This window comes from Antechinus flavipes, chromosome 3 (genome assembly GCF_016432865.1).
Source record: "Antechinus flavipes isolate AdamAnt ecotype Samford, QLD, Australia chromosome 3, AdamAnt_v2, whole genome shotgun sequence".
NCBI classification, from domain to species: domain Eukaryota; kingdom Metazoa; phylum Chordata; class Mammalia; order Dasyuromorphia; family Dasyuridae; genus Antechinus; species Antechinus flavipes.
In genome coordinates this window covers 595925125-595948997 of record NC_067400.1, presented here as the reverse complement: position 1 = coordinate 595948997, position 23873 = coordinate 595925125, and the positions used below count along the sequence as shown (strand labels likewise).

Sequence of the window (23873 nt, the reverse complement as noted above, 5' to 3'; positions counted from 1 at the left end):
CGAGGAGGCGGCGGCAGCAGCGGGGTCAGCGGCTGCCCAGGAGGCTCCGGTCCCGCAGCATCTAGGCGCTCGTCCCGCCCGCAGTCCGCAGCCGCCGGGGCACGAAGGGCAGCCGGAGCCGAGCCGAGCACAGACCGGGCGAGGGGCGCGGGGGAGAGCGAGTGCCCGGGCTGCAGCCGCGGCGGCCGCCACGAGGAGCCAGCCCGGCGGGCTGCGGAGCCGGGCCGGGCCGGAGCCGGGCGCCCTCCTCCCCTAGCAGCGCGGCGGTCGCGGCAGGCGGCGCGGGCGGCCTCAGGCTCGGCGGCGACGCGCGCCCAGGCGCAGCCCCCCTGGCGGCCCGGGGCGCCGCTCCCCGGGGCCCCTCGGCCTCTCTTCTCCTCTGACTATGCAATTCTGAGGCCGCCCGCCCGGCCCCCTGCAGCCGCCGCCGCCGCCCGAGGAGGGGACGCGGACCCGGGCCCGGCCCCCACGCCCCCCTCCCCGACGCCCTTCACCATTAAGAGGAAAGCGATGGAGGAGCTGAGCGCTGATGAGGTGAGGGGGGAGGGGATGAGAGCGCGGGGAGGTGGGGGGAAGGAAAGGAAGAGATGGGGGAGGGGGGCGGGTGTGACTGTGTTGTGTCTGAGACAGTGCGTGTGATTGTTGTGAGTAGTGTGTGATTGTGTGAGACTGAGTACGATTGATGTGAGGAGTGATAGACTTGTATAAGAGACCGACTTAGTAATGTGTGTGTAATAAAGTTTTGAATGTGTGAGATAGAATAAGTGTGAGTGTTGTGTGTGTGACCGAGTGAGTTGAGATTATTGTGCTTTTGTGAGACTGAGAGTTGTGTGTATGTGTGAGACACTGGGTATACGACGGGTATAGGTCTGTGACAGGATGAGCGTATTGTGTGGTGTGGGTGGGGGGCTGTGAGTGATAGAATGTTGTGTGTGTGAGAGACTGAGTGCAAGTGTCGTGTGTGTAACTGAGTAGTTTGGGTGTTGTGAGACGTAAGTTGTGTGAATGTGGGTAAGAGACGGTGTGTGATAGTTACAGGTGTGTGCGCTATAGAATGTTAGTGTATCAGACTGAGAGTTGTGTGTATGGGTGAGACTGGGTGTGTGATAGTTATAGCTGTGTGTGTATGAGACGGAATGCTTGATGTTCAGTGTATGTGTGAGACCGTTTTGTGTCTATATGGATGACATGTAGGAGACTAGACTGCGATATATAGGGGTGTGTGTGATAAGTGTTGTGATATAGGTATGGAGACTGAATGTGTGAGACTGTGATAGAGTGTGTATGTGTCTGAGAACCTGAGTGAATATGAGGGTATAATAGAGTGTGTGTGTGTGTGTGTGTGTGTGTGTGTGTGTGTGTGTAGGGTGGCATTGCCCCAGCTGCTGACCAGACCCATTTGGGCGGGAGTTTCCCAGCTAGTTGGATGGCTGAGTCTCTAAACAGGAGACAAGGTTCCCAGTGTGGGCCCTCTCACCACCCTCCGCCTTGAGCTTCTCTTCCTCCCCTTGGCTGGGCCTCATTTACTTGTGGGGGCTGGGAGTGGGTCTGGATGAGCAGGGGGAGCCTGAGGCTGAACTCTTGTAAAGTTCCTCACCTCAGGCTCCTGAAGGGATCTTCTTGAAAAGCCCTTCACCAGGTGCCTCCCACCCAGCAGCTGGGGTCCTGGTGGACCCCCTGACCCCTGGGAGAGAGCGGGGAAGTCTGGGTTGGCGCCCCGCCTTTCGGGAAGCCTTTTCTTTAGGACTTGCCCATCCCCTCTCTAGTGCTACTTTTTTTCCCTCTTCATTTCTGTTTCCTTTCAGACTGCTGTGCATTTCTTGCTGTGGTAGAGACCGTGCAGTGCAAAGACACTTGGGGTCCAGAGAGTTCTGGATCTGGCATTTATGGGACCGTGGCCAAGTTGCTTAAGCTCTTTTTTCTTTATCCTCAACTTAACCTCAATTTCTTTACCTCTTCAATGGAAATATTTCACATAGTGCTTACCTTACTGGGTTATTGTGAGGATCTGGTGAGAGAAAATGTGTAAAGAATTTAAAAATTATTTGCTTTTCAGTTATTCCTATTGTTCTCTAAAGACTTACAGACTCTGTGCTTTTTGAAGATGATTTTCATAAAACAGGGCTGTGCTCACTCCCGAGATGCCTTCGGATGGTTCATAGAGAACATGCCACACGGTGAATGGGAAATAGTAGTAAATCCTCAGGTTGGTTGTGTCAGGGCTTAGCGTGACTGTGTTCCACAGTGGTCAGTGGCTTTGCTTAGGGGTAGGGCAGACGTCAGGTTGGGAAAATGGGCTGTGGTCCCTGGTCCGATGGGGGCCCCAGACCTTTCAGACAGGCCATTTGGGGAGCGGCAGCGTCCTCCTGGAGGAACTCAGCCCTAGTGTGGGGGCTCTGGTCTGCATGGTCGCCCCGCCCTCTGGGACATGCCCTCTGCCCCCATCAGCTGCTCCCTGTGCTGATGAATGGGTTCCCAGTTCTTTGCTGCCCCTTCTTCCAGTCTCTTCTTCAGATCCAAGGCCTTTCCTTTGCCCCATGGGGAAACTTTGGTACTTTGATATTTGGATCCGATTCACATTTGATAGTTGCCTTCTCTGGGCAAGGTCCTGAAGATAACAAGACAGTGATGAAGCCCTCCTTGCCTTCCTGGTGCTTCCATTCTTCTAGGAGAAAGCAGCCCTTATAGGTTTTTCATCTGCACTCTTTCTCTCAGCCTGTTAGATTGTCAACTCTTCAAAGTTAGTGATGGCTTCTCTAGGTGATCCTACCTATGTTATGTAATATCGGTTTGGTAGTTGGCTGATTTTAAAGTGAAGAAATTGTGTTGAAGAAGCTTTAATTTTTTCCTCAATTTCCTTATGCATGTATATTTTTTATAGCATCATTTCTGATATTCCTCCTCCCTCTCCCCTACCAAGAGCGCTATCCATAATAACAATGAAGAAAGGCAGTGTTAGATGAACAGTACCTGACATGTAATAGGTGCTTAATAAATATTTCTCAATTGATGGGAGAAGAGAAAAAGAGGAGTTTAAGCAGCCCCTCCCCCTCAGGCTGCCAGGGCCTGCAGGGTGATACTCCCCCAGGGGAGAGATGCTCTTCCTTGGGCCACTTGCAGGGCTGAGCCGGGCGCTTGTAAGCACCCAGCACGCCACAGCAGACCTGCTGACGTGATTCTGTGCCCTCTTCCTGGTCCTGCTGACCGGAGCTTCGAACCACTCCTAGGAGTGGCCCGGTGCTTTTCTAGTCTCGCTGTTCCCGGCCATCACCTTGGCCAAGCCATTCACCTTCCTCAGCTTCAGGCTATCTATGAAATGAAGCTGAACTTGATGACCTTTGAGATCTCTTCTACCTCTAGATCTGACCTAGGGTCATTTCTCATGGTGTAGGGATAGGGCAGAGGGGAGAGGAAGAGAGCAGTCAGGAAGGACTTTCAGATCCCACCTCACGTGCACGTTTTATGATTCTGGACAAATCGGTTTTCATTGGTAAATTAAGGGGTTGGACTAGATGGCCCCCTCAGGTGCATTCCAGCTCTAAACTGTGACTTTGGCATTTTGTTCCACACTGCTGACCATTCCACAGCTTATGGGCATCTACCTTGTTTCAGTTCTTTGCTTCTGCAAAAAATATTAAGCCATCAATCAGCTTCCAAGTGCTAGGGATATAGAAAGAGACAAAAGCCAATCCCTATTCCTAAGGGATTTACAATCTAAATAAGACAACATTCAAACATAGAAAACTAGCTAAATACCAGAAGAAATTGGAAATTAACCAAGAGAAGGTATTAGAATTAAGCGAGGTTGGGGAGAGAGGAAAGATGTTCTGTAAAAGATTTTAGCTATAAATATTTTGTTATGTGTGGGAACTTTCTGCCTTTAAACTGGTAACAATGTGGATACAGCTCTAGCTTGGGGTCAGGAAGACCTGAGTTTGAACCCACTCTTGGACATTTAATAGCTGTGTGAACATAGGCAAGTAATCTCTGTTTACCTTAGTTTCCTCATCTGGAAAAAGGAGATTATAATAGGACCTCCCTCCTATGATCCTTGGGAGGATCAGATAATATTTGTTAAGCCTCAGCACTGTACTTGGCCCACAGTAAATACTATATAAATGTTATTATTATTATTAGGAGCAGTTAGTACAATGTCTGGCACATAGGCAATATGCTTGTTCCCTTCCCTTTTCTTCATATAATTGCAACTAGCTTTCTATAATGGTTGAAAAGTTCACAACTCCACCAGCAATATATTGATAGTCTTTGCTTTCCAAGGTCTTCCAAAGTATCCTCTTCTTTCTTTTGTTAGATGGCAGCTAAGACTGAGATATAAAGTCCAGAGAGTAAGGAGTGGGGTTGAGAGAGAAGTGAGTTTGTGGCTCTTTACTTTGATAAGATGATTGAATGGTAATGCTCTTTTTTCCTTTCCTTGATGCCTCATAAATTTTATTCCAGCCTCTCATTTTCTTTTTTGAATCTTTCTTTCAGTGTATTTACTTTTTATATTTGTTTTTCATATGTAAGAAATTGTTGGCTTTTTTTTTAAACCATTCCATTATTTTGTTCTCTTTAATCAGGTTGTTTAATTCATTCCTAGTTAATACTTTTAAATTTTCATTTTCATTTTAATTCTGAATATAAACATACAATAAAACAATTTTCACAGATACAGTAGATTGGAAATAGAGGACTGTACACAAAAATGTGAATATTATTATGTACAGCTTGTATTTCTTTTAAATACATTCTTCTAAAAAAGATACTAGGACAGTTTGACATTTCCTATTCCAGCTCATTTTACAGATGAAGAAACTGAGGTAAACAGGATGAAGTGACTTGTCCATGGCTAGTAGATCTTTGAGCCATATTTGAACTGAGGGAGATGAGTTTGGTTCCAGGCCTGGCAATCTATCCACTGGATCATTTGGCTGCCTTGAGTGGGGAGTTCCCTACAGGGATACAATTTCATGGGTCTGGACCATAGGAACAAAAGAGAGCAACATAATTGCTAAAATGAATTTTCCCTTTTTAATGTCACTTCTTTTCTCAAGAACCTATCTATTGTTATCTAATGCTTAACCATTTTTGGGTGGGAAAGAAATCTGATTGCTTCAACTTTTAAAAAAATTTTATTGTATAGTATTATTAATTCTAACATGTATTATGCTTATGTCACATAATCTTGGATTGTAGTCTTTTTCAGGCCAGGACATACATTCTATTTCTTACGTTCTCCAGTTTCTGGCATAGTTAAATCAATAAGCATTTATTAAATGCTTACTATATGCCCAAACATTATGTTACATATACAGTATACATAGTCAGTACTTAATAAATATATGTGAGTGTTCAAGAGGACTAGCACCTCTGATAGAAGGGCTTGCCAGATGCTCTTTGGGGCTCCTTTGCTGTCCAGAGTTTCACTCAACTCTTACCTATGGCTCCAGGAAGCTGTAGCATGCATAGTGGTCAGGGCCCAATAAATGATTTTGGTAGACAAGCTAAACTAGATTGAGGGTAACCAGTAGGCCACAGAGGGCAAGTTAGGGGGATGTCTGCTCCAAGTGCACGAAGACTTCCCTTGGTGTAATGAACAGATTAGAACAGTTTGTTCCACCACCATGTGGGAGGCTGAAGTAAGCTCTAAGGAGCACTGAGAGCTTGGTCAGACATCACAGACAGTAAGGTCATCCATCCACTGTATCCTAGGCTGTTGGCAGTCATCCTGGGCTTCGAAGGACTTTGGTTACTGGGCTTCAATGAGTTGGGAAGACAAAGAGAGACTGACGACTTTGCAATTCTGCCTCACTTAAATCTAATTCACCAGGAATCCAGACATTACACTGATGTCATTGCTCCTATTCAAAAATAAAGGACAGATAACAACATCTTTGCTAGTTTGCTCAGTAGGAAGTGAAACCTCAGATGATTTTGATTTACATTTCTCTTCTTAGTGATTTGGAGTAATCTTTCACATATTTGTGAATTGTTTGTAACCTTTGTTCTTTCATAAATAAGATATGTCTCATTAGAGATATTTAATGCAAAGATTATTCATTTTTCATTCAGGTTACTTAATTTAGAAACTTCTTTGATTTTTTTTTAAGTTAATATTTATTTTAAATCATTACAGGAAAAAGAGTGAGTAGTATCACATAATTCTGGAATTGGATTGAGGACAAGCTGGGTTCAGAGTCTACCACTGACCTTTTTTTGTGACCAGGGACAAACAATAATTTCTCTGGGCCAGAGTTTCCTGAATTGTAAAAGACAAAACAAAACAGGATAATAATACCTGTACCACTTAACTTCCTAGGTAATAACTCCTCCTAATTATTAAGAGGTTCAAGAATGTAAGATCTCTGTAAGTTCTAAAACATAGAATAATTGTTACCTATTATTAGCTTCTAACAGTTGTCTCTGCAGTTTGGGAACTTGTATTAAAAACATGGGCAATGATGGGAGGAAGGGAGGCCAACAAATATGTTTTGTAACGATTAGAGTACTAAAGCAACAGGAATGAATTACAAGTATGTTGATATAAATTTGCCTCAGCAAAATATTGAGGAAAAATGACTTCAGGATTATTTGTTACTAAATAGAACTTAGAAATGACATTTCAAATACTTTTTTTTAATTTAAAAAAAAAAACTTATGATTTTTAGATAGAAGTCTTCTAAGTCTGGGGACTGGAATCTAGTACCTGCATATGAGATCCATAAAGCTTCGGTTGTGCCATAGATTATTTGTCTTTTGATGGAAATTTGGTGCATTTTAGTCATGGTAGTATTTGGCATTGTGCCGGTTCTCAATAATACAGTTAGTAGTCAATACTTGCAAATTCCTCCTAAATAGATGACTGCACAGTACTGTGATATTCTGATATATCAAGTACGGGAGATAGAGCATTTGATAAAGATAATCATGCTGTTCTTTTGGAAAGGATGGTAAGAAGAGAGAGGCTGGACTAGGGCCCTTACATGCATCCAGAAGCAAGTGAATGACTGGACTCTGAAGGACCTCTGGTTTGGTGTTGGCATATGGATCTGCACTGGGACCCTTGGCTGATTGGACAAGAGCAGTCCTTGCTCTCAGAGGCTCCCATTTCTAATGGCAGAGTTAGGGGAGGTTTCACCTGCAAATTAGATGGCGACATCTCATGGTGGAGGGGCAAAGCAGATGGCCATGCCTCTTCATGTCATTTTCACTGATAAAATAATATCAATCAGTAAACATTTATTAAGTGCATACTGTGCCTGTTGCTGTGCTAAAATGGGAAGGGGAGAGATACAAAGAAAGGCAAAAGATAGCCTCTGTTTTCAGGGAACTTAGAATCCGGGGAGGCAACATGGAAATAAATATGCAGAGTAAGGTATGACAGGATAAATAAGGAACAGTAAGAGTGGGAAGGCTCTGGAATTTAAGGAGAGGTTGGGGAAGACTTTTTGAAGAAGATAGGGTTTTAGTCAAAACTTCAAGGAGGTGTAGGAATTGAGGAGGATGAGCCTTCCAGGCATACCCAGAGCTGAGAAGTAGAGGGTCTTGTTCATGAAATAGCCAGAAGGTCAGGGTCACTGGATCAAAAAGTATAGTAAAATGTGGGAAGACTGGAAAAGGGAGAAAGGGGCTCGTTTCTGAAGGTATAGATATCCGCAGAGCACTTTGTATTTCTTTCTGGAGATGAGCAGGATTCACTGGAGTGTATTTGGTCTTGGGTTGACGTGGTCACTCCTGTGCTTTAGGAGAATCACTTTAATGACTTAGTGGAGGATAGATTGGAATGAAGTGAGAATTAAGGAAATGGAGTCTCTAGCATATTGGTTTCTGATGCCGGACCGTTTGACAGGGTCAAGGACTTTGGTGGTTCGAATTTTTCTGGGTCTTCAAGGGCTAGGGCTGGAGCACCTTTAGGACCATTGCCAGCACAGCTCCAAGAGGGCTGCTTTCCAAGATTATTGCTGGGCACAGAGCTGGAAACAATGTTCCCCAAGATTCTTAGGTTCAGATATTTGGGCTGTCACCATTGAGGTTTGAGAGGAGAGAGTGGTCCAGTGTACTGGTGATGGTTTGACATGCTGCCTCCTATCCTTGCTTCATGGTACCTTGCTGCTAATTGGGGTAAATATTAAATCTTATTCTTAGGTTTAAAAAAATCATTAGTATGATAAGGGGGAATCACGGCTAGGTAGCAGTTCATCTAACAAAGCTTTGGGCTACTGAGCCCACTCAATCGGTGACCAATGTGATATAATGCTGAGAAAGTAAATGCAAAGTCTGAAATGAAGGGAATCTGTAAAATCATTAAATTTAACAATGTGAAAGTGTGAGAATACTGTTGAATATCAAGATAAGGAAGGTCTTAGCCAACACTAGACCATTGAATTGTAAACATTTTGTGATGGGGTTTCTTGGCATCCAATTTTCACTCTTAAGTTTCATACTTTCTGCCTCTGATGCTCTTTAAGACAAATGCTTAATGTCATTCTATTCATAGAAACATTGTGAGAAAATGTATGTGAACACACTTTGAAATGGTAGAACACTGCTTTTATAAGGGCGGGTGTAGCATATCCCTTGTGAATTAATAGCTACAGAGAGTCTGACTAAGATTGGTTGCTGTAGAAGTTCTGCTAAGGCATCCTGACTGACCCTGTGTTTCACATACTACATTCTTGTCTTTTACATACCATGGCAATAGTATCGCAGTAGCTACACTGTATACTTAGACTGTTGTCCCAGGGATGGTGAGGGATTTGCACTGATTTGCTGTATTCTCTTCCCCAATCTGTCGTTCCTTCAGAACTTGGGGGGGGGGGGAGATTCTGTGATCTCATCAGAGAAGGTATTCTCCCTCCTTAAATCTTTATCCATATCTTTCTTTATCTCCTGCCTACAAAAAATCCTCTTAACATGTTTCATGTTTCATGTAGTCAGGGATATGCATGTAACATCTTATTCCCAGCAGGTTTGCCTCATGTTGTAGTGTATTATCTTGATAAAATCTACTACTGCTTCTTGTATGGTAGATAGCTAGTGTGTTCCAGCTTGATTATGCCCACCTTGAAACTTTACCTGGGCTTTTAAGTCACATGAGATTAGTATTTTGTGATTTGAAATCATTTGTTGTCAGAATATTGATGTGAACACGATAGATTTTTGTGTAAGGAAACAGTCTGACATCAGTGAAAGAAATGAACTGTATTTTATTTCCCCCCAATTTTATATAAAGACAATTCTTAACATTAATTTATAACAATTTTGAGTTCCAAATTCTTTTTCCTCTTTCCCCCCCTATATTGGGTAAGTTGATATGGGTTATACTTGCACAGCACAATTTTTTAAATTTGTTTTATTGATAATTTTTCTTTTTTAACAAAACATTCAGGATCAACCAAATAAAAAAGTATAATCCCTGTAAACAGTTAAGCAAAAACCTAGCCAGTGTTTGCTGATGGTTTCTATGCACACCTGTCTGGCTTTGTTGTTATTGTTTCTTGAAAGAGAAAGCCTGAGCATCTTTAACAGTTTTTAAAAATAAGTTTTAGTGAAGCCTTTTGTTTTTACATCATTCATTCTGGACATCTTTCTTCCATTCTGCCAAAATTGAAGCCTCCTTTGTAACAAAGAAATACAGTTAAGCAGAACCACCTGGATGCAGTGACTCCCAGACAACGGAGACACATTCTGTCCTTGGCATCTCCTGCTCCCCTGCCAGCAGTGGTTGGTTGGTTGGTTTCATTGTCTCTTTTCTCGGACTTTCATTGTTTTTTCGATCACTCGGAATTATGCTTTTTTTTTTTTTTTTTTTTTTTTTTGAGATGTTTATATTCTTTTGCTTCTGTTTATTTTATTCTGCATCAGTTCATATAAATCTTGCCATGTTTGAGTAAGAAATGACAAAAATGACAAAAAATTATTTGTTACCTACCAGGTGCCATTCGCTGTGCCTGATGCTAAAGCACCAAGACACAAATAATAGCCACTGTCCTTAAGGAACTTGTCTTTTAGTAGGGGCCGGAAGGGAATGGAGGATGTGGACACAATTTATAAAACATGGATAAAAGTGTTAATTTTTTATTCCATCATATTAATTTACTAGAGTTTTTTTCTTGCTATTCTCCAGAAAAAGTGTTACTACAAATAAGTTGTTTTATGTAGAACCTTTATATCTCCACGTCTTTGGATTATATATTTGCTCTGGAATAGGATTATTGCATCTTGATATCCAGAACAGTCGGAGCAATTCACAATGTGCCTGTCTTCATCAAAGCTTTCAGCACTCACTGATTTTTGTGATTTTTTTTTTTGCTAATTATGGTGCATGAAGTAAACCTGGAGTCTATTTTCTTTGGGTCTTACACTTAAGCAGAGCAGTCCCAACATCGTCCACAATCTTTAGCTTCAGTCTTACTGCTTTTTGTTTTCCTTTATATAAGGTCTTTTGGACCTACATTTTTCCTTTGTATAAGTCAATACATTTCTTTGAATTCTTATTCATTTCTTCTTAGAATGGTAGCATATTCTTATGTTCATATAACACAATTTACTCAATTATTTCCCAATCATTGGGCACAGGGTTTGTTTCTTTTCTTTTTTTTTTTTTTTGCTGTTGCAATTAATTCAGTTATATAAATATTTTTGTAAAAGATAGATTCATAGGCTATAAATCCAAAGTTTTATAGATAGCAGTTTTATGACTAGTAGTGAATAATTTTGAATTGCTTTGTCATTTTACCCTCTAAATGAATGTTTTTAAGATTTTATTTTTTAGCAGGTATTTTATTTCAAATTAACAAGCTTTCTCCTTTCTATCTCCTCCTAATTAAGAAAAAGAGAGAGAGAAACAAAACCTTTACAACAAATATGCATGGTGAAGCAAAATGAATTTCTACCTTGGCTGTGAGTCAATCATTAAGCATTTATTAAGTATCTGCTATATACCAGACATTGAGTTGAACCCTAAGGACATAAAGAAAGATAAAAATAAAAATAGCCTCTGCTCTCAAGAAGCTCACAATTTGATGGAGGCAATGGTATGCAAAGAAATATTTACAAATATGGACAGGATAAATTGGATAGCATCACCAAGGGGAGGCACCAACGTAATAATGGGCAGTGGGAAAGGTTTCTTATAAAAGGCAGGGTTTAAACTGATTTGAAGGGTGCTGGGAGAGGACTAGAGAGGGAAATGCAGTGCTAAGGAGCCAGAGAAGATTTCTGGAGTCAAAAGAGGATTGGGAATGGTTTTTCTTTTCTCCATAGATCAAACAAATTGTGAATCTTGAATTTAGTAATACTACAATATAACCTGTTGACTTTGTACTAGTGTCTTTCTGTGTATATCAGACCATTATCTATGAACCACATCTTGGCTTTGGTTTTTGTTTTATTTTTCCCTTCAAATTTTAAAATAATACCTTTTTTTTCTTTCATGTTAGAGTTGAAGTGACATAGGGAAGTAGGTCAGTTTGGTATAATGAAAAAGGTATTGCTCTTGGGGAAGACTTGAATTCAGGTCCTGGCTTGGATGTTTTCTTAGCTATGTGACCCAGGCTGAGAGTCATTTAAAGTGCTCAGGTTTCCTCATCGATAAAATGAGTACAGTCATTTATATGACCTGCCTCTGAGTTTTTGCAGACACACTGCTTTGTAAACCTTGAAAAGTTGTATATTGTTTTTCGTGATGCTTGATACAAAGAGAGATATAATATTCTCATTCATAGGTTTTCTAGAATCAGAATTAAGAGGGTTATTACATTTTTTTAAAATTATGAACTTGAATAAGACTAAACTCATAAAATTTTTCATAAACAAAGAACAGGAAAAAACTCTTGTATACAAAACTGTGAAATCCCTATTATGTACAGCAGTTTTTTTAACTGGGTGATGATCTGACCTGCTTCTGAATTGGACTTAAATGAGGAAGAGCTGTACACAATTGTCAGCCTCAGACAATTCTCCAGAAGACAGAATTTCTATTTTGGCTATGACAGTCATTAAACATTTATTTAGTGTCTGCTGTGTACCACAGGAGTATCCAGACTGCCTTGTGTCTGGGTCTGTGTACCCTTCTGAACTTCCTTCTGCCCTCTTCTGTGTATGTTTAAATATTTCACTGATATTCTTTTCTTTATTTTTAATCTTTCCCCTTCTCTGTAATTCCCCCCCCAAAAAAAAAATTTGTAATAAGTAAGTTTCAAATAAAGCAAAGCAGATGCATTTATTTTAAATTACTTCAGAGGACCTTTTCTCTGTCCAGTTCTTGGTCAGTGTCATTCCTGTTTCATCTATAATAAATGTCCCTCCAGCTTCTGCTTTAAGAGGTGACAGAGAGCTCTTTGTGTTCTAAGGAAATCCGTTCTACTCTGGGATCAATTTAGCTGCTGCCAAATTTTTCTGTATGTTGTGCTGAAATCTGTCTCCGTGCAGCTTCTACTTGTTCGTCCTAGTTCTGTCCCCTGGGGCCGAGGAGACTGTCTAATCCTCTCTTTTGTCTGCCAGCTCTTCATAGATTCTAGTATTTTTCTCATATCCTACCATAGGGCTTCTCTCTTTTGGGCTAAGCCCATTCCACTCTGCTCAGCTGGTTCTTAAATAATGTGGATTGGAATTTCTTCATCATCTTGATGACTGTCCTCTGGACACTGTCCATAGTCTCATCTAGTTAGAGCTGAATAAGACCTTGGAGACCATTTACTCTAATCCCCTCATTTTACAGATGAGGAAATCCATGAGGGGAAAGAAAGGACTTGCCAAAAGATCTCCATCAATCTCCCCTCTTTACCACACTGCCACTCCCTGTAGTATTGAGAACATAAGAGCCAGAGGTGGTCCCAACACAGCAGAGCAGCTGAAGTTCTCCCACCTCCCTGAATCATGGCTCTGCCTTTGCTAATGCAACTAAACATCACATTGGCTCTTTGTCTGCTGCATCACATTGCTGACTCATACTGAGTCATAGCATCTCAGCATTTGAAAGGATTGCCAAGGTCATCCGGTCCAAAACATACCTGAATAATGAATCTCACCTAGAGACAATGTTTCCCCAGAATGATTGTGCATCCTCTCCTTGAAGACCAACACAACTTCCAAAGCAGCCTATTCAATCTCAGACAACTTTAATTAGCAAGTTTTTACATATGTGGAGCCAAAATCTGCCTTGATTTGTCCTCTTGAGCCAAGCAGAACAACTTAATTCCTCTCCCCTTTGATTCTTAAAGACAGACTTTCAAGTTAAATGTCTTACTGAGACACAATACTGTACCACAAGATTGTAATCCCCCACCTCGTTCTCCACATTGCATGAGCACCACCCTGTTGCCAGTTGCCCCAGTTCATAACCTTGATATCATCTTCCCTCCCACTTATCCTACATAACCAGTTTGTTGTTTCTTCCTTCTTGCTCTGTCATATACATCCTCTTCTCTTTACTCCCACAGCAGGCATCCTAATGTAGGCCCTTACTGCTTCATACCTGAATTATTGCAATAACCTGCTTGTAGGTCTGTCTGCTCTAAATTTCTCCCCACTTGGTCCATCCTCCACTCAGCTGTCAAAGTGATTTTAAGAGTATATGTGACTGTCACTCCTGTCCCCCATTTAATAAACTCTATAGGTTCCTTAAAGATCCAATATGAAATCTCATTTGACTTTTAAAACCCTTCCTAGCTCAACTTCTTATACTTGGCAATCTACTTCACGCTGAGGGCTTCAAGTATCACCTTGTGCGCATTACTATCAAATCAGATCTGTATTTCTAGACTAGATCTCCCTTCTGAGTTCTTTATTAGAGTTCCTGCTGCTCAGGGGTCATCTCCACCTGGATATTCTGAATTTGAAAGTCGTCAGAAACTGAAGTTCTTCTCTTCCCTCCTCCAGTCCACTGCTTTTTCTTTTATTTCTCACTATCATACCACTCTTGATTCAAGCTCTTCTATGAATAACTTTGGGTCTGTCTTGGATTCTTCATTCTTCCTTAACTCTTATCTAGTCAGTTCCTGGTGTCTACCAGTTGTTCTGAATTATCTGAATTATATGCAAATCTGAATTATTGAATCTTCTCTTATTCTCCCAGGTACTTCACTAGTATGTCATTGAAACCACCTGCCTCCACTATTGCCATAATCTAATATTCTTTACTTGTTTTCCCATCCTCCAACCTTCATACAGTTATCAGAATCATCTTTTTTATTTAGATCATCAATGATGTGTTAATTACTTGGGACAAGCAATAATTTTGAAATGTTTTCATTTTGTGATAGCATTTATTGACATGTGGGTATTCCTGCTAACAGTAGGCTTACTCAGGAGTGTCTGACCTTGACCACTTGGTCAAGGAGATGGTTTTTCTGACATCAATTAGTTCTCTGTCAGTTGAGTGCTAGTTTTTGTACCATATACCATCCCTCCAGCTGACTTACTTGCCGTCTCATCCCTAGAACATTCCTGTGAAAATACTGGCGCCACTTTTCCCTTTGGTGAATTCCTCCCGTGGCCTTCCTATTTGAGCCAGGCTGGGCTAACCATGCTCCATTCCTCTTCCAGTTGTGCTTTTGACTCCATGGACTTTGCCCCCATTCCTGCTACCTGCCCCCAGCCTTTTAGTTCCTTTCTATCTGTTGTATTCTGTTATTTGAATGAACGTTTATGAAAGGCAGCAACTGTATTTGTATTTGTAATGCCCCAGTTTAGCAGTGTCTTGGTACTTGGTAAATTTTTAGCAAAGTTTGTTGTGTGCTTGGCGTACATATTTATTTTATTGTCCTTTTCTTTGTTTTTAATACTATGGTTTTTTAAGAGCGAATATTATCTCAAGGAAATTGCAAAGATTATCACTCTTAAAGAAGGACTTTCAGAGATATTGGAAACATTGCTGTCATGAGTAAGGCACAGTTTTATCAAAGCCCAAAGGAAAGAATAAAACAAAATGATAAGACTTGAGAAGCAAAAAACACTAATTAACCTTTAGAAAATAAGCACAAATCTTCAGAAGGCCCTGGTAGCTGAAGTAGCTGTTACTGATTCCTCTGGTGTTGGTATGGACTTCTTGATATTGGAAGAACAAAGCTTAAGGCCGTAAAAAAAAAAAAAAAAAAAAAAAACACACATACACACACACACATCCAGCTGCTTATCAATGATAGGAAGAAAAAACTACTTGTACTTTAGAGTACTAAAGGTTGGAAAAGGATGTAATTTCCACTGGTGAAATTCACTTTTTCACCCATAGGTACTGAGTCTCCCAAAAAATATTGCTAGAAGATTGCTGGATGAATCTGTAAGATCTGGACTACTTCATCAATCTATATTTTTTCCTTGAGATTATAGTTCTGGAGTTTTGCAACAATGTTCCTTGATGTTTTCCTTGTGGGGTCTCTTTACAGAGAGGTGATCCATGAATTTTTTCAATGACTATTTCAGGGCAGTTTTCATCAATTGAATATTATCCAGGCTATTTTTTTAGTTGTGACCTTCAGGTGAACCAATAATTTTTAAATTGTCTTTCCTGGATTTTTTTCCAGATTGGCTGTTTTCTAATGAGGTATTTTTACATTTTCTTCCATTTTTTCATTTGTTTGATTCTTGGTATCTCATAGAGTCATTGGCTTCTCTTTGCTCAGTTCTAGTTTTTAATGACTGATTTTCTTCAGTTACTTTTGAGACTCTTTTCCTATTTGGTTAATTCTACTTTTCTTCAGTGGTTGTTTGTTGGTTTTGTTTGTTTGCATTTGGCCTATTACGTTTTTTAAGGAATTGTTTTCTTCAGTCAGTTTTTTCCTTCCTTTTCCAAACTGTTCACTCCAGCTTGCATACCTCCTGTTTCTTTTCTTATTTTTTTCCTCTACCTCTATTATTTGCTTTTTAAAATGTTTTATGAGTACTTCCAGGAAGCCTCTCTGGGCTTGAGACCAATTCATATCACCCTTTGAGATTTCTTCTGTGGACATTTTGTCCTTGTCTGAATTGGTGTTTTGGTCTTCCCTGTCATCATAGTTGTTTTCTGTGCTTAAAGTTCTTTTCTGTTTCTTGCTCATTTTCTTTTCTTTTTTTTTTAAATTTCTCCTTTTGTGCTTCTTAAGGTAGAGCACTGCTCCTGGGGCAAAAGGGGGCACTGTCCCAAACTTCTTGTGCAGCTCTAAGCCTTGGCTTTGAGCACAAGGGCCCCCTTGTGTTTGATGTCTTGCTCATTGCAGTGGGTAGCCCTTACCTGTTCTTTGCAGGAAACCGTCTCATGTCCCTAGCTGGTGATTGGCCTTCTGAGTTGGTATTGAAGACTGCTCCATTGATCTGCTCTGCTACTGGGCCAGGACTGAGGGTTTTAGTTGCTGATCTGCTTAATTAAGACCCTCTCATTGGCTTTTCCAGACTCCATCTGAGCTGGGCTGAATATCCCTTTCACCCCAGTGAAACTGGCCTTGAAATCCTTCTAGTCTGTCTTTAGCTGGAGAGTGGTTTCCTTCAGACTACTCAGAGACTTGTTTTCATGTAGTTTTTGAGGGAAACTGGGAAAACTTGAGCAGCTTCCTGGCTTCCCTCCACCATCTTGGCTCTCTCCTTACTTCTCCCCTCTCCCCTCAGCTACATCCAGCTGAAACATTTTATGTGACACCTGTAGGGACAGGAATAGTGGAGGATTTGTGGAGGATGTGAGATCTGGCTTGGGCTTTGAAGGATGAGATAAAAATGAGGGGAAGTATTTCAGGCATAGAGAATGAAAGCTACTGAGGCAACAAATAAAGTTTTTGTTTTAACAAAAGATCAGATTGGCTGGATCACACTACAGTGTGAATGAAGAGATCAGTAATTCACCAGCTCCTAGGATTAGGAAGACAAATTTTAAAATATCCCTGCCTTTAAGAAAATTTCTATTGCGATGATAGCAACATTCACACATTTAGTTGAAATTGAAAGAGTGCATAGCCAATGTGTGAAAGACTTCGAAATTCAAACATAAATATTTTAATTTTTAAAATTTTAATCTGGAGGCAATCTGGGACCCAGTATTGGACTTCTCAAATAGTGAAGGGGAATGGTTAGATCTTCATTTTAAGAAATATCACAAGAACTGTGGTGATTAGAGAGGAGAGAGAGAGAGAGAGAGTGTTCAGCATAGGTAAAGAACCTATGCTATGGTGATTGCCTTGTGAGTAGAGAAAAGGGAATTGTTGCAGGTGATATTTTGGCTGAATTTGGTACCTGGATCAGACAAGAGTGGTAAATAAGATTAAGAAGATACCAATGTTGTGAGTCTCAGTAACAAACTACAAGCAACATTTGAGTTGCCTTTGAGATAGCTGGAAGATGTCCAACATGGCCTAGATGGATATAGGACTAGAGTGCAAGTAAAAAGGTGATAGCTAGGCTGGGTATATTTGGGAATCATGTTATTGGAGGTAATAAAGCCAAGAGAGCTTAGAAGAGACAACCTAAGATCTAGGTGTGCTGGATGGCCACATGCTGAATGGTAATTCACAAAGGAGCCTGAGTTGTATGTTTGGACAAGGGAAGAAGAACCAGGAGAGAGCAGGGTCGTTCTCCACAAAATTGAGAGAGAATTCTACAGTCCTATTCTCAGAGTTCCCCAACAGTGCTGTGGCAGTTGCATCGTAAGTTCTCAAGAGCTCTCTGGGAATTTATTTCATCTCAGCCAAGTTACTAGAAGTTATTCAGGGTAATTGGATACTGTCTTAGCATCTTCTTACTTGCATTCTCTCATTAATCATTTTTGTTTTATCCTTCCTTCCCAACCTAAAAAAGAGAGGCCATGTACGATATAGGAAAGGACATTAGATTTGGAGTCAGTGAGCTTGTTTGCCTCCTGGTTCTACTAATTATTGGTGTGACTTTAGCACATTCATCTTTCAGAGTTTTAGTTGTCAAATCCTTAAAATGAGGGGGCTGAATTTAAAGACACTTTAATATATCTTAAGGGCAGCTAGGTAGTGTACTGAATAGAGTGCCTGGCGTCTGAAAGACTCATCTTCTTGAGTTCAAATCTGGCCTCAGACCTTACTAACTGTGTAATCCTGGAGAAGTCACTTCTCCCTGTTTGCCTCAGTTTACTCACCTATCAGATGAGCTAGAGAAGGTAATGGCAAACCACTCCAGTATCTCTGCCAAGAAAACCTCAAATGGAGTCATGAAGAGTTGGACGCAACTGAAAAATAACAACAAAAAGACCTTGAAACTAATTTTATGCTCCTAAGAATAATGAAGGCTCAATTGAAGTTGTGTAATACAGGGTTGTGGTGGTTTCAATCAGTATCTTGTTCAACAGGATGTGTGTAGGTAGTGAATGGAAGAAGTGACCCAAGGCTGAAGGTTAGGATCAGGCTCAGTTGGTGAAATAAAAAAAGAGTGAGGGACTCAGAAAAGATGGTATAGAGCTGAATTGGTTCACCAAAGGGTCAAGATGGGAAAAAGAGGAAAGAATGATTAGTGCAGGGAAGATGGCATGGGAGAGAATTGATGGAGTAAGTGATGGAAGGGTATGGTATAGATGAAGAGTAGAGTTTGATAAGGGAAGACAGAAGGAGGAGTAGAAAGCCAACAGATTATAGTCAGGGAGATTTTGAAGTTCTTGAACATGCTGGTGGTACATTTGTAGGTGATGGCAACATCAAAGGTATAATCATCTTTGTGTGTGGTTTGAGGTGGGTGCAGGGAATAGGTCATGGGAAGTGAGTTGGGTGTTTGAAGCAGAGCCAATCTGTTTATTGAAGTCCACTAGGAAGAGGATGATAGTTGGGGAATTTCAATTCCATTCAGTAGACATTTATTAAGCACTTATTATTTGCCAGCTAATGCAAGGCATTGGGGATACAAATAAAAAAGGAAGGTAATCCCTACTTTAAAGGAGTCTACAATCTAATGGAGGAAAGAGAACATACAAAAAGGAAGCTGAAAAATGGGGTATCTGGGAGGTAAAGGTGGAGATGGAAATTGCATTGGAGAGGAAAAAGAGATAGCTTATGAGTTATTGTGACCTGGGAGTCTATAGAGAACAGCATGAGGATCCTGTTTGGATGGTAGAAATGAATAGTATGGTCCTTGATGAAGGATAGGTTACTGAATGATGGAGGAATGAGGAGAACCTGGAATTGACTAGGGAACAAAGAGTATTCCAACTCCTCTGCCTTGACCAGTGAGCCAAGGAGAAAGAGGAAAGATTCAGTCAGTACTGGAAAAAGAGCCAGAAAGGCTTTATCAAGAGGGAGCCAAGTTTCTGTAATGGCTAGAATATGGGAGAGGAAAAAACTTTGTTGTTTCTGGAACAGACATTCTGGATGGCACAATGGAAGGGCTGGGTGGTGTTTGAGAGGAATGGGAATAAAGGATTACACATTTATTTTCACCAGCCTTTAATTGAAATAATTTCCTTCAACTAGGAATTTTTTAAAAGCTTGTAATTACAAGCAGGGATATCCAGGTTTCCTCATACTGCTGTAGGGGTGCAGGACACACAGAAAGTGAAGCACTCCTCATCTAATCAACTACCTCAGCCCACCCTACTTAAAGTAAGTGAAGAGGGGCTATGTCTAGACCTTAGATGATTAGACTTTAAAAAACACACAGGCTTTAGAATGAGTGAAAAAGGGCCTTGATCAGTTTAATGCCTTTGAAATCTGTTGAGTGAAGTGGATGAATTGGCTGGTTGGTCATTCTCCATGGGGTATATATATATATGCCCAGGAAGTGAGCTGGAAATTGTGTCTAAAGCAGCTTTGTGGTAGAACCCTTCAGCCAAGTCCTGAAAAGGATTCTCTCGGGGATTGAGAGCAACAAGACTTAGTATCTTGTCCAGAGATCCCAAGGAAGACTTGGCCTTTTTTTCTAACATCTGAGCAGGGGCTGATTATGGTGGTGGCATCTGGAGGATGAGGGAGACATTAGTCTGTTTATTTATACAGAATGTTACTAACCTTAACAATGTAAATGTCTTGTGTTCATTTGCCCCCTCTTTGTGGTTGAGAGAGGTTTTGTTCCTGCTTCTATTTATTTTTTACATATTTGTGGTTACTTTGTATATTGTTTTGATACTGCTTCCCCTCTGATTCCACATACAGATATAGTAACATTTGCATATTTTAATTTGTAGTAGATGGTGACAAATTAAATTCCATTATGTTTATGTGTGACAAATTCAGTCAATTCTGAATTGTTGGAATATATAGGGAGTTTTCAAATTTTTTGCAATTTAAAGTAATATTTGTTTATATAAAAGATTTTTGACCAAAGAGGTTTCTTTTTTCCTTTTAAGAATATCTTTAAGATATAATCCTAGTTATAGAATTACTGACATAGGAAAATTACTGACACTCTTATGTCTCATTACATGTTAACATTTTTCTTTTTCAGGAAGATGGTACCAATTAACAGATTCCCTACTCCCCCATCCCAGTAGTGTATTAATGGATATATTTACCCATATCAACCAGTATGGGATTTTTAAATTTTTAACTATATTTGCCGATTTAATGGATGTAAGGTGCTTTCTTTTAAAAGTTTCAACAGATTTTCAAGGAGTTATTCAAGGATAAATTATCAATAATTTATATTTCTTACTCAGAAACTACTTGTTCATATATCTTGCTTTTGTGTGTGTATGTGTATTTAATGTTTCTTTTTTCACTTGGCAGAAATCCATCTTTTCTTTCTACTACTTCTCACACTGTGAAATAAATTTTCACATTGTGTCCCCAAAATGTCCCATTTTGCACTCTTAGGTAAGGAACATGTTTCATCATCTGTCCTTTGGAATTGTGATTATTCATTCTGCTCATGACAGGTCCTAAAGCTTATTGTCATTATTTTTTCTGGTTCGGCTTAATTCACTGTGTACCAGATCATCCTTTCTTTGAAATTTTTCCCTTTATCATATAATATTTTAGCACATTCATATACCATAACTTGTTCAACTCTTCCCCAGTTAATGGGAAAACCCCTTGGTTTCCAGTTGTTTGCCATCACAGAAAAAGCGGCTATACATATTTTTGTACATATGGGTGACAAAAAAAATTTTTAAAATTCTTCATCTCTTCTGAGAATTCTGTTTGAATTTGTATTCAAGCTGGGTTTTTTTTTTTTTTTTGAGGTTTTACTTGTAGATGTTTTAGAATCATTCTTTTCTCCTGAATTTCTGTTAGCTGTGTTAAAATTTTTAAAAATTGTCATCCACTAAATTGGTTGGTTGTTATCCTTCGTTCCTGAAGAGGATTAAAATATCACTGTTAGAATTACAGTATGTTTGACTATGGCTAATCAGACCAACATGAGCTCAGAATGCTCTGCCTCAGGTCGGACACAAATAGTTCCTATAAACTTTGCACCTTCTGAGCATATCATGCTGTTCGGTTTTGTGCCAGTCTCCCACGTCATTCAAGACCTCTCTTAAAAACTCTGTGAGTTTTCTTGAATCGTTTTTTTCTTACTACATTGCCATGTGTGAGTTCACCATAAAATAGTCCCTTTGGCAAGCATCCATTTGGCATGTGAACAGTGTGACCAGCCCAAAAGAGTTGTGATCTTTGTAGTAGTTTGGATGCTTGACAGTTAATCAGAAAGGATCTCAGTGTCTGGTATCCTATCCTGCCAGGTGATCTTCGCAATCTTCCTAATATAATTCAAATAGAAGCGATTCAGTTTTCTGCCATGGCACTGGTGTCCTGTCCAGGTTTCACAGGCTTACAACAATGAGGTCAGCACAACAGCTCTGTAGACCTTCATCTTGATAGTCAGTCTAATACCTCTCCTCTCCTACACGTTTCCTTTGGAATCTCCCAAACACTGAGCTACCTCTGGCAATGTGTGTGTCAATCTTATCAGTGTCTTTGTCCCTGGGACGTATACTGCCATGGTAAGAGAACTCCACAGCATTCAAAACTTCTCCATTTACTGTAACTGATGGTTCCACCTATGGATGATGTGGTTCTGACTGATGGAGGACCTGTGTTTTCTTGTGTTGATTGTTAGGCCAAAATTAGCATGAACAGCTGAGAATTGATCTGTACTTTGTTGCCTCTCAGCTTCAGAGGCACAATCATCTGCAAACAAAAAATCATGCACCAACACTTCCTCCACTTTAGTTTTGGCTTGGAACCTTTTCTAATCGAAAATTTTACCATCAGTGCAATAGTGGACTTTAATTCCTTGTTTGTCCTCATTGAAGTTGTTTGAAAAACATGGCTGAAAACTTCTTGGTAAAAAGCTTTGTTTCACTCCATTGGAGACTGGGAAAGCTTGAGAGCATTGCCCATTGTACAGAATCAGAGGAAGCAGGCCAGCATGAAATTGACATATTATACTGATGAATTTCTCTGGACAACCAGATTTTGACATAATTATCCAAAAGGCCTCACAATTGACAGTCTCGAAGGCTTTGGTCAGATCTAGATGTTGTATGCAGACTTCTGTTCTGCTCTTGGAATTTCTCTTGGACTTGTCAAGCAGTAAACATTATACTGACTGTTTCTCAGTACCTTCTGAAGCCACACTGGCTCTCAGGGAGATGACCTTTTTCCAGGTGTAGGATCAGCCAGAGGATTCTGGCAAGAATCTTGCCAACAATGACTAAGAGAGGTCCCCTGTGATTGTCATAGATCAATCTTTATTTTTATAAAGATTTTGTTTTTTAAAAATAGCTTTTGGTTTTCAAAATACATGCAGGTTTTTTTATTTCCTTCACAGGTTAATTGTGCATTAATTCTTTTTTTTTTTTAATAACTTTTTATTGACAAAACCCATGCCAGGGTAATTTTTTACAATATTATCCCTTGCGCTTACTTCTGTTGTGATTTTTTTCCTTCCCTCCCTCCATCCCCTCCCCCAGATGGCAAGCAGTCCTTTACATGTTAAATATGTCACAGTATAGATACAATATATGTGTGCAGAACCGAACATTTCTCTTGTTGCACAGGGAGAATTGGACTCAGAAGGTACAAATAAACTGGGAAGAAAAACAAAAATGCAAACAGTTTACATTCATTTCCCAGTGTTCTTTCTTTGGGTGTAGCTGCTTCTGTCCATCATTGATCAATTGAAACTGAGTTAGATGTTCTCTTTGTCGAAGAAATCCACTTCCATCAGAATACATCTTTTTTTTTTTTAATATTTTATTTTATTTTATAATAACTTTATATTGATAGAACCCATGCCAGGGTAATTTTTTACAACATTATCCCTTGCACTCGCTTCTGTTCCGATTTTTCCCCTCCCTCCCTCCACCCCTTCCCCTAGATGGCAAGCAGTCCTATATATGTTAGATATGTTGCAGTATATCCTAGATACAATATATGTTTGCAGAACCGAACAGTTCTCTTGTTGCACAGGGAGAATTGGATTCAGAAGGTAAAAATAATCTGGGAAGAAAAACAAAAATGCAGATAGTTCACATTCGTTTCCCAGTGTTCTTTCTTTGGGTGTAGCTGCTTCTGTCCATCATTTATCCATTGAAACTCAGTTAGGTCTCTTTGTCAAGGAAATCCACTTCCATCAGAATACATCCTTATACAATATCATTGTCGAAGTGTATAATGATCTCCTGGTTCTGCTCATTTCACTTAGCATCAGTTCATGTATGTCTTTCCAAGCCTCTCTGTATTCATCCTGCTGGTCATTTCTTACAGAACAATAATATTCCATAACATTCATATACCACAATTTACCCAGCCATTCTCCAATTGATGGGCATCCATTCAATTTCCAGTTTCTAGCCACTACAAACAGGGCTGCCATAAACATTTTGGCACATACAGGTCCCTTTCCCTTCTTTAGTATTTCTTTGGGATATAAGCCCAATAGAAACACTGCTGGATCAAAGGGTATGCACAATTTGATAACTTTTTGGGCATAATTCCAGATTGCTCTCCAGA

At 40.1% G+C, this 23873-nt stretch overlaps 1 protein-coding gene across 3 annotated transcripts in view; it reads left to right on the top strand.

Annotated features, from left to right (window-relative positions):
* Window positions 1-309: 309 nt before the first annotated feature.
* Window positions 310-23873, top strand: part of UBE4B (ubiquitination factor E4B) — a 134313-nt gene continuing 110749 nt past the window's right edge. For all 3 annotated transcript variants that reach the window (XM_051988602.1, XM_051988601.1, XM_051988600.1), the window contains exon 1: window positions 310-534. In XM_051988602.1, coding sequence (XP_051844562.1) covers window positions 511-534 — 24 coding nt within the window. In that variant the 5' untranslated portion in view covers window positions 310-510. The remainder of the gene's footprint in view (window positions 535-23873) is intronic.